The sequence below is a fragment of the Barbus barbus genome (genome assembly GCF_936440315.1).
Source record: "Barbus barbus genome assembly, chromosome: 18".
Taxonomy (NCBI): domain Eukaryota; kingdom Metazoa; phylum Chordata; class Actinopteri; order Cypriniformes; family Cyprinidae; genus Barbus; species Barbus barbus.
In genome coordinates, this window is record NC_136746.1 from 19,790,669 (window position 1) to 19,801,977 (window position 11,309).

General features: G+C 38.1%; 1 protein-coding gene across 1 annotated transcript; it reads right to left on the reverse strand.

The window, feature by feature from the left end:
* Positions 1-15: 15 nt before the first annotated feature.
* On the reverse strand, positions 16-10,813 carry rrp12 (ribosomal RNA processing 12 homolog). The gene is made up of 34 exons (XM_079440670.1): positions 10,575-10,813; positions 10,075-10,298; positions 9,157-9,240; positions 8,954-9,030; positions 8,744-8,849; positions 8,040-8,156; positions 7,708-7,846; positions 7,099-7,226; positions 6,923-7,021; positions 6,722-6,813; positions 6,534-6,645; positions 6,333-6,433; positions 6,132-6,246; positions 5,905-6,047; positions 5,701-5,822; positions 5,520-5,584; positions 5,075-5,237; positions 4,794-4,948; positions 4,581-4,648; positions 4,249-4,342; positions 4,003-4,161; positions 3,834-3,914; positions 3,647-3,752; positions 3,438-3,545; positions 2,803-2,960; positions 2,607-2,695; positions 2,344-2,502; positions 2,059-2,222; positions 1,831-1,944; positions 1,698-1,741; positions 1,525-1,600; positions 1,101-1,168; positions 929-1,011; positions 16-844 (listed from the first exon to the last, which is right to left on the reverse strand). The coding sequence occupies exons 1-34, from the start codon at positions 10,711-10,713 to the stop codon at positions 745-747; spliced, it is 3,852 nt and encodes a 1,283-aa protein (XP_079296796.1). The 5' UTR covers positions 10,714-10,813; the 3' UTR covers positions 16-744.
* Between the last annotated feature and the right edge of the window lie 496 nt (positions 10,814-11,309).

Consider the following 11,309-nt stretch of genomic DNA (forward strand, 5'->3'; position numbering starts at 1 on the left):
TGACAGAACCATTGTTGGGTGAACTATCCCTTTAATAATAGGCCTTTATCATGCATTGTTAATGAAAGATAGATCTCAAAATCAGCTAAAGCCAGCAGACACCACTATAAACTGAGTCTGTATCACTATTCTCACAGGGCCCATCAGAGAAAATCCAGTCGAGGTTATTGAGTAAGAGGACACGTCTGACCTCCAGTAGACCTCGTTCATTCACACACACAGCTGGGATCTACATAAACACCACCAATATCCTCTGCTTAAAAACTGTAGCATACAAGATTTAATTCACGAGACTTAAATGACTTTTTGATGGGCACATGGGAACTATGTTTTCATAACGTTAAAGTCATTTAGAAATCATTCTAGGTATGCTTTAAGAAAGCACTACCGTTTAACTGTAGAAACATTATATTAGTCTTAATGTTTTTGGGGGTTCAATCCATGAATATTGGAAGGAGAATGTGTAAGGCAATATGGATTTGTAGTTTTAATGGGGTTTTCTGAATATTTTATTTATGTCCAACACACCAAGGCCATAAACACATTTGGCGCAAAGCTATTGTCATACTGCCATGTTCTTAAATCCAACCACAGCACATATCAACCAGGACCTCTTGAAATCATCTTTAGAAGAGATGCTTCCACAGGAAGTTCTCAAAACATTTTTACAGGAAGTCTCTAGCTTTAATTTGATCATGCCATGGGAAGCAAGGGCAGATCTAGGAAAACTATAGCAAGAACACTTTAGGCTTTCCTCTTCTTCAGGATTTTCGATCCGGAGCGTGCTCCTTTCTTGGCCCCTCTGACCATGCCTTTGAACTGGCCTTGGAGTTTGGCCTTTTTCCTGTTAAAGGTACAAGCAATGTTTGATCAGCTGCATCACTCATATTAAAGGAGGATACATGATAATACAGACTTTGATCCTTACCTGCGGTTGAGCTGGGCTTTCTTCAATGGTACATACGCATATGGGTCACACTTGTCTGCCTTCTTAACATCACCTTTTCCCTTCTGCAACAAACAGAGATGTTTAGCAGACATTCATTTTATGTTAACAACTAAAAATGTTCTGATGAAATTAATGGCTCTTCACTTCTAACCTTAGATTTATACTCCGTCCCAAACTCTGGTCTTCTATCCAGAGGCCTGTGGATTCCAATGCCACCAGCTGAGGAGTTCAGAGAATCACAATGTACCATGATATTACAATCATTTCTTGGGAATAGTACCATAGCACTAGCTTTATTTTTTTATTTTTTTTAACACAAGTACCAGTGGTAATTCCACTACATTCTTTGAAGTATCTTGGAATGCAATGGTATTAATATAGTTGACATCGCGTTGAGTGATACAATTAAGTCTAAGAAACTGTCTGATTAGGGATTCATTGAATCTGAAAGTATGTGTGAGTAATTTTGCACATCTGTACACTATACTAACTATATACATCCATACTACATTATTTGCAAAGGAAAATTAACATGCACAAGATGGAATTGAACTTCGAAAATGTTGTTGTCCTACCTTTGTATTTCATTGTAGGTTCGACATCCATATCATCATCTAGATCATCATGCATTTTCCTCTTTGGATTCTTCTTCTGCTCAAGGAAAGAGAGAAATTAACATCACACTGCACACTACCTTTCTGTATACTTCCCAATTCTGTCGAAGGAAATGAAATACATAAACACTTACAGTTTTGACTCCAGCCTCTTCAAGTACATCATCCATTTCAGCATCTGAAGAGAGATATGGATATGATTGCACTGTGGTTTATTACAATTATAAATTTATGCAATACATTTAAACACAGATGATTATGTCCCACCTTTTGTTTTATAATCTTCGTCATCTGCCTCCTCTTTGATGATCAGCCTTCCATCGGATGTCATTTTAAATCCATGCTCTGTTTTGATGGCCTTCTTTAGATTAGGGTTGGTGGCTAGATATATTGTGAAATAAAAATAACCAGTATATAAACAGATATATGAATGAACTTGATCAATTTGAGTTGATCATGATAGAATTTAACTGGGCATATCTAAAGAGGCCTTACACAAAACTCTCTGCGCTGCTTTCGGATCAAGGAAGTTGAGTGGTTCGTCAGAAACGCCTTCCTTCAACCAGGCCTGGCCCTTTTTCATTGGCTTCTTCTGATCCCTTTTAGGCTTCTCATCTTCATCCGAGTCAGAGTCCGTCTCGGCCAGAATGTCCTCAATACTGCAGAGACAAATAAAAGCAAAACATCTACTCTCTGAAGTACATCCTTCTCAGCACTGTTAACTAAGCTTTAAAATAAAAAAAACTATTATAAAAGCAAACGGTTTTGGAAACACCGTACTTCTCTGCTTTCACTTTAGGCTTCTCATCCTCAGTGTCTGATCCATCCTCTTCGGTCTTGATCACGAGTTTGCGTCTCTTACTCCTGGCCTCTGTTTTACGGATGTTCACTAGAATCTTGTGTTGATCAGCCGGCAACATGCTTTTGACCAGCTCAAATCTGAACAGATTTTACATTACAATCATAAAAAGACACAAAAGGAAAAAAAATGCATTAAGAAATAAAGGACCAAGTGGTCAGTTTTGGTTAGCTGCTAAACTTGCCCAAATTTCCTAATCAGCTTGGTGTAAACGTTCTTAAGTTTCACCCTAAAATGTCTTCGCATATCATTCATATTGCTGATGCCTTCCATCTGCAAGATAATAGGGGGAAAAAAATGCAACACGGTCACTTTAATCACAGACACTTTTTAAATGTTGAAATATGAACTTGAAAACGCTCTCTCTCTTCTTCACTTACAATAACAGCAATATGGCCGGCTAAAACCTTGACATCAATAGAAAAGAGCAAGACTTTTAGGAAACCCAGAGAGGCTTTGACGACGTCTCGTGTCCGGCTCGAAAGCAGCAGACACACATTTTGCAGCAGCAGCTCCAGTGAGGACACCTCAATGGAATCTGCACAAAGTCCAGACAATATTTTTGCTTTACAGTCAAAGATAAACATTTATTGATTCTTTACAAACCATGTATCACTACATTTTCTGAAGAAAAGGAGTTGTGCTTCCCTATAACATTAAAAACAGAACAAGGCTAGTTGTTTGATTATTCACCAGGGGAACAAACTACAAAATCAGCTCAAAAGTACTGTTTCCACCTTATTTTAAAAAGTAAGAATGGACATGTCTGCAACTATTTGTAACTTTAACGTGGAAGGCTTCCTGTCACGTGACCATTACGCTGCTTTATATTAATCAACTGATAATTTGTCATCATATTTGAATTAATCATAACCACTCAATGGTTTGTAGTGCAAATAGTTATTCTTCCAATTAATTTGCTGCTATAGGTAAATAACTAGAAGTATTGCACATTCAAAGAAAATAGCTTACTTCCGTCTTACAAATTAGGGTGGATAGCAGAAGTCACACTTACCTTTATAATGGAACACTAGTCTTGTTAAAGCCAGAACTGTACAGGTGATCATTGTTACAGAGCCAGTTAGTCCAATGAACACATGGCCTAAATACTCATTTATGGCATCTGAAAGCACATGATTATAAAAAATTATTTCAGCTCATTGCTCAGCAAGATGCATCTTAATAATGTAAACAAACAAATTAATTCAAAGGTTTTATTCTCACCTTTTATGTTCCCACAAAACCTTACAAATGCATTTCCGATCTCAACTAGAAGAGAGTAGGCATTTTTGCGGGCACCAATAGACATTTCCTTAGTGCAAAGAATGACCTAAACACATTAAAAAGCCCAATATTAAAACTTTCATAAAGAATAACACTCTAATTTAAGACTGTACTCTATGAGACAAACCTCAGGAAGCAGAGCCGTAATAAAATCACAGTGTTCTTCATTCAGCTGCTTCACTATGTGAATTAGACACTTGAGTCTAGGCTGAAAAGTGTCAAAAAAGAACCACATATTAATCCATTAAACATTCTGTGTGTAAATATGATTACTTGGTGTTTTTCACAGCTCTCACTCGTTTGGAAGGTGAGGCTGCTGTCGTCAGGCCGTTCATCAGCATTGTTTTCAGCTGCTCGAGATTCTGCAGAACAAAAGCCTTACAAGACGCACTCTCTCCTCCACAAATTTCCTCCAGCACACGGTAGGCTTTCTTCTGGATGCTAGAATCCTTGCTCTATACACATACACAAATTTTACATGAAGTGCACTCATAACACAAGAGTGAAAATATGTTTTAAAATAGTAACAGGAAGATTCTCACCTCCACAAAAGGTTTAATCAAACTGAATGTCTGGGTCATGGATGCTTCATCTACAAATGGAGCCATTGCCACAATCAAGTCGATAACCGCAAGCCTACAAAATAACAGCCACTTATTTTTCAAAGCAAGATATAGTTATACATATAAATACATCTATATGGGTGCAAAGCAGCACTTTTTAGGCTGTAGTCCAGCCACAAAAATACAGTCTCAAATTATGCATTTTTCAGGTTTTCATCTAGGTCTCTACCCTTTTCTAAGCGTCTCAAAGATCTGTTGAAGATATCTAGAGCCTTGTAAATAAAGACAATAAAGGTGCAGAGCTGTATTACCGTGTGAACTCAGAGTTGTCTGCACTGGTGAGTCTCTCCGATGCTTTCTGCAGAAATGTGCACACCATCTGAAGCAATGGAACAAATATTCAGAACCGGCAACGGCACATAAATATATGCAGACTGTAAGATATTTGCAACATCTAGGGGAGACCACAATAAAGTAATTCCTGCTATGATGTATTTAATTTGTTAATATGGTAAATTACTTACCGCCTGCTCTGTAATGCTCAGGTAGACTCTGATTGTGTCCAGGACAGCCATTCTAGCAGACGCCGTCTCTCCAGGTTTCGGTTGCTGACTGTAGACATTAAATAGGATGGGAAGGAAGTTCTTGGAAAATCTTTGCAATTCTGATTTTTCTTCCTCTGCAGATGACCCAGAATAAAAAAAAAAGCATTTAATACACAATCATAAATCTCAATGAGCAGTCAGTGAAAATATAGCCACAGCAAAGAAAAAAAAAATGGTTATGTTTTAACAACCCAGCTGACCTGTTTCACAGCTCTTGTTGATAAGAATCCGCAAGGCCTGGCAGATGCACAGACGGAGGTCAGGGCGATCATTCAGGGCCATACCCAGAGACCGAGCAATGCCCTTAAACGATGCCAACAAATCGGTGGGTTTAGTGCAGAACCCAGGAAACATGGTCCAAACCTGGAAAAAAAAATTACACCTTTAAAACAATGGGAAAATAAGTCGAATAGATAACTCATTCCACTACATGACAATCCAAATGTTTCTATGTAAGTAACAAGGTTCAGTAACAGTAAATACAGTGTTCAAGAGAGCATGAAAAAAAAATTATACAAGTTTGGAATAGCAATATGATGGGTAAATGATAATTTTCATTTTTGTGGGAACTATTCCTTTAACAGCAGCCACTGCAAACATAGTAACAGTCAAAATAGTCTGCCATTGTCAAAATATTTAGTGTACCTGCATCTGTAGAGTCTGATACACTTTAGCCATCAATTTCTGTCCTGACTGCTCCAATTCATCAGCTGAAATATCAGAGATAGACATATCATATATCAACATGTAATTTAATACAGTAATACCGATACCATTCGACATTTCAACATTCAAAACAATGTGTGTGTGTGTGACTGATACATACCCGTCTGTTTAAGTTTGTTTGCCAGAGGGAAAAAGTATGAGGTGAAGTAAGCCAAGTGAGTGTTTTTCACATGATCTCTTATGACTGGTATCAGCCAGCTACGCGGGAACTCCAGGTCATCACTGCAAAGAAACAAACAATTCACAGCATTAATAAACAAATTTTTAATTCAAAAGACTGAGATGTACCAGCAAAGTAACTCACTCTGTTCCAGTGATGAGGAGGGGCACAGCTTTCAGGACCACCTCTGGGCCCATGCTCTCCACAGCACTGCCCACAGCCATATCCAGCTCTCCAGAGAAGGGGAACTGAGGGGTAGCCCGCAGGTCACTGAGAGACTGCAGACTCTGAGGATCAGACACACATCTGTGAGTAAACTATCAATTACTTAGAAACTCACAAACTACGGAATATACTGTATTTCAGTCAACCTTTATCATCATAGGATGAGCCTGTTTTCCTGCAGCTCGGTAGAAACAGCCCAAGATCTGCAGCACAAACGGCCAAGAGGCATGAAAACGATAGGACAATCCTTCCTCCACGATTCTGAAAGAGACAGAAATTGGACTTTAGCAAGTTCATGCTCTAGAAAAAGGTGACAATACAAAAGATGAAAGTCTCGGGTAGCTCACTGAAACATCTTTAGGATGCAAGCCCCATTTCCAGATGATGCGTTTAGTAAAACGGATCCGATCTCAGCCATATGCGGAGCCACACACTCATTTAACAGAGTCTGGATGGAGAAGGGGAAAGTAACTCTTTTAAACATTCAAGAACAAGAAATCAAAATTCTAACAAACTAATACACTGCTGATACACAAGGTGTGACAAACCTTCAGAGTCTGAGTCGCAGCAGAGACTACTTGTGTGTGTGGAGACAGAAGACACGACATGGTGACAGAGAAGAGGCGAGGAAGATGACCAATACTCAGAGAGCTCTGTAAACTAGAGACCAAAAATTATGTAATGACCAAGATTCCTCACAAAGGCAGCAAACAAAAGAGTGCTAAAAAAGGCCTACCTGGAAAGATGAACATGGGCTTTTTCCATTACAGCAAGCCATGCTAGTAAAGGCTGCAGATCATTCTCACTTGGAACATAGTCATATAGAGCCTGGAAGGAAGTTGTTGAAAGAGGTGTCAATACACACATTAGGAAATTAAAATGCAGAATCACATCTTTCTGAGACCATGTGCATGTGTTGATTGATTATCAGACTCACTGTGATGATCTGTGCATTCAGTTCTGCAGACATGCTGGCAGAACTAGGCTTGCTGCTGAAGAGCTTGTGGAAAGCCTGCATTGCATTTGCGGTTACCAGCTTCAGAGAAACAGAAGCAGGTGTTAAGAGTTGATAAGTCAATTAAAACGAAAATGTATCCCTTAAACTGCTCTTACCACATGGCTAAGGGTCATCACACGGAGAAGGGTCTCACAGCAAGATTTTACAGAGCTCAGAGGAAGAGCAGACAGGAGGTCTTTTAGAAGACCAAGCACATGCATAATGGTAGTGTCTTCTTTGCTGCCTTGAGACGGATAGAAATATAAACACTCAATCAGTAAGCAGAAAATTATTTCAGTCTGTAAAATATATATACATATTTAAAAAAAAAAAAAACAGATTTGTGTCCACTAAGTGCAATGGACACTAGGTGGTGCTATGGGGTCATTTTTGCTGCACAACTGCCTAGACAATAACTTAATGCAGTTTCATTTTCAACATTAAATTGTATGTTTTATCTAAAACTAAAATGCTTTTGAAAAATAAAATTATTAATTTACACAGTTAATGGATTAGTTCCACCAAAAATGAATGAACAGTGAGGTATTAGAGTACAATGGCTGTGTGAAAAGATACTACTCATCGGTCCTTTACTTGCATTCTTCACAGAATTTTTTTTTTTAATTCTTTTAAAAATTATTTAGTGGATAATTTCACCTGTTATCAAAAGCAGGTGCTATTACTCGTTTTGAGCATTCCAGCATTAAAAACATGAGTTCACTGACCTCCTGACTGCTCCAATTCTTTGCAGCAGAATTTGGCTGTGGCGATTGCTGCTGGGTGATGGGCCGGGGCATTATCAGAGAACATGAAGTCGCTGTAATGAAGGACTTGGCAAACACCCTGCTGTGCTGCTTTTCGCACCTGCAACACATGGACAATCATCATTCAGAAACCTCAAATAATCATAATCAGTTACTCTGCATTGCGAGTACAAAAGTAGTGTTTCCATTGTGTATTACTATAACAACTAATGGTGGATAGAATGATTAAGGCACAAAAGGAATATCAACGTTAACATTCCAACTCTGAGCAAATGGGAATCAAACAGACAGACCTTTGGTTTAGAGTGCACTGTGAAGCTCAAAAGCCCATGGTACATCTGTAGAGTTGAAGGGTAACTCCAGACTGACAGATCTTGTTTACGCAGCAAAGTCGCTAGAGAGGATATGATCTGCAAAGGAATATGACAGCGATTAGCATAGAAGCAATTAGAATATAAAAATGCAAAATAATAAAAGACGACAAAGCACACTTCCTTCTCACATCACAATCTCATAAAATACATTTCCCCTCTGGTGGTCTTCGGTCATTTTAGATGATATAATAAAAAAATACAAAATTAAAAAATTAAAAAAAAAAACTCTTGCACTTACTGTATGAACAAAATCAATCAGGGACATCATAAAAGGCTAAATGGTCTTTAAAAATTCACAATTACGATCTCTTACAGTCAAAAGCAATTGCTACAGGAAATTTAGAGGAATAGGAAAAATCAATTGCAGTACTTTGCAGTAGTCTTTGATAATATCTAAACTACCTTCCATGCATTAGATTTTAAATACCTTAATCCTTTCCTAAAATTCCCATTCTTTCATCTAGAAATAAACTTAGGAGTGAAAACTGTCTAGCACCATGAAATACTCTCAAAATACAAAAACAATATGACTGAAACAAAATACAGCCCATTAATTTCATAAAAAAAAATACAAGCTTCTGCAGGGAATTAAAGTGTTTGATTTATGAGAAGAGTGTACAAACCCATCGCAGACAGGACATAGAGTCAGAATTGGCTTGGTTTGACATGATATCTATTAAAGCCTTGGCCGTGTCTGAGAACTTCTTCTTAAGCACTGCCACAGGCATCCTTGAAAAGATGAGCAGAACATGTACTTATTTAGATCAACAGCTAAGGCAAATCCGAATTCCTTCCTATGCTGTTGTTTCTTTGACTCATGACTCGCCACTCACCTTTTCATGACCAGGTTTAGGAGATAGGCAACAGCTGCCAGAGATTCACTGCTATCTACAGCTTCGAGTGTTGTCATCTGCCAATTGAAAAATGCAAAATGAAAAGACATTCATAGATTGATCCACAGAAAGTGCACTTTTAAGCATTTCGACACAGCCAAGTGGGTATTAAACAAATTGATTTCATGGTGACTTTAATTTACCAAGGCTGCAAAATACTCTGTCTCTGTCTCCTTTCCTCCCTGAGATCGAATCACTTCGGTTACAGCTGCCAATACAGCACAGATCTGTAGAAAAGAAGACATCCATTATACATAATGTGGTTTCAACAAAGAAATATTGTAAAATATAAATAAATAAATTCCTCTCCCTAAGTCAATCCAAAATGTAGACTAGATTTTCTTCATCAGAACAGATCTGAAGAAATTTACTATTAAATCACTTGCTCACCAATGGATCATCTGCAGAGAATGGGTGCCGTTAGAAAGAGTCCAAACAGCTGATAAAAACATCACAATAATCCACAAGGAATCCACATGACTCCAGTTCATGTTTGTAATAAACAAATGGTTCAAGATGGTTTTTTTTTTTACTTTTTAACATTGCTTCCAGCTAAAATATTGGTCAATAAATAAAGGTCATCTCACCTGAATCAAGAGTGAAATATGCACAGATGAAGGACTGTTTACAAGCAAACATGTCAGTGTATATTGATGTGAGAGGACAACAGGGAATGGACCTTTTCACTAAAGTAAACATTATTATGGATTATGGATAGGCAAGTCAGAAGCAAATGTTTAAAAATATAATGTCTTAATAATGGATGTTTTTCTTACTAATATGCAGATTTTCATAAAATGTTAATGGATAGACTGGAGTTGTGTGGATTAATTGTGGATTACCATGATGTTTTTATCAGCTGTCTGAACTCTCATTCTGACGGCACCCATTCACTCACCCGCTGGTGAGCAAGTGATGTAATGTTGAATTTCTCAATCTGTGGAATGGCCCGAGGGCAAGTAATCTCAGCAATTTCATTTTTGGGTGAACTTTTCCTTTAACAATATTCTAGTAAAAATATCTTATGGTGCGGCTCTCTGGACATTAAACTGAATACAAACCTCTTTATGTGCTGAAGAGTTTGACTCCCAGTAGCGCTGTACTTTTCTAAAAGTGAGGTTAGAGCAGTCTGACAGTCCACTAAGAAAAGTCCCAGAGGTTTTCTCTGTCAGGGCTTGACCCTCCATGGTATCTCCTGCTTCCATTGCATCACTGCTTCTCTGTAGAGATCCTGCCTGAAGCTCATTGTGGAGTTTCAAGGCATCTACTGTCAGATCACTTTTTTCTGTTTAAATATAGACAGAGGTTTGGTGAACACCAACACGTTCGCCCATCTTAACACATTATGATGACATACTAGTCACGAATACAGTCAAAGCATGGGCAGTTCAAATAACTGTCAGAAATTTAAAAACACGCTATGATTTAAACTGCTTTTCGATAAACTCGAAATTAAACTAGTCGTCGCCCTCCCAATCAACCAAGCATGATTTTTTAGCTTGTTTAGGAAGTGCGACCAGCTAACGGTACCCACGTGTTGTCAGACAGGCCAAAGTCTTACCAGAGGGACGGCTGAAATATTGGCTTCTCGCGGCCTTTCGATAGCGACTTGTCTCCGGATTGGAGTCACTACTGTGGCCTTTCTTCCATCGCCTGATTTTCTGGGCTGTTCCGGATCGAAGTTTTCCGGACTTCACCATTTTAGCAGGTGAAAATCCTTACAGCGCTGCAGTCACGTTTGTCTCTCCAGTCGGCGTGTCGCGCTTATGCTTGCGTCATCAGCGGGCGTCTTCCTCGGTGGGAGTCACATACCGCCATCTACTGAGCATTCAAAAAAATTAACACGAGTTGATTTTATGTCCGTCACACTGTTCCTAATTGAATTTGGAACAGTTTTAATGATTATTCCTGCTCCTCGACCACTATGTAAAAGATGAAATTAAATTGAATGGTAACCTGAAATTTCTATTTCTTTTATTATTTCTATTTCTTTGATTTGAATCTATTTTAATCTGTTCTCTTTCATGTTTAAGTGATAGCATTTAAACATGTTCTAGTTCATTTAAGCTTCCATAAATTCACCACATCCAATTAAAGACCATTTTGTCAACTTTCTCATTTCCCTTAATTCCAACATGGGCTGGCACTCATATAAAATATACTATACTAGTTTCAATTTGCTTCATCTTGTATATTATTCAAATATCAAAAGATCAAAGGATAAAACAAGGTTTCCACTTACTCACACATGACAGGACATATGATAAACTGACATTAGGAAAATAAACCAGAGTTT

Bases quoted from the DNA above. Each gene is read 5' to 3' on its own strand.
- rrp12 (XM_079440670.1), bottom strand. From the start codon at position 10,713: ATGGTGAAGTCCGGAAAACTTCGATCCGGAACAGCCCAGAAAATCAGG. The intron at 9,031-9,156 runs GTAAATTAAAGT...TTCAATTGGCAG, and splicing joins CAGAGTATTTTGCAGCCTTG to ATGACAACACTCGAAGCTGT. The intron at 5,823-5,904 runs GTGAGTTACTTT...GTTTCTTTGCAG, and splicing joins CTCCTCATCACTGGAACAGA to TGATGACCTGGAGTTCCCGC.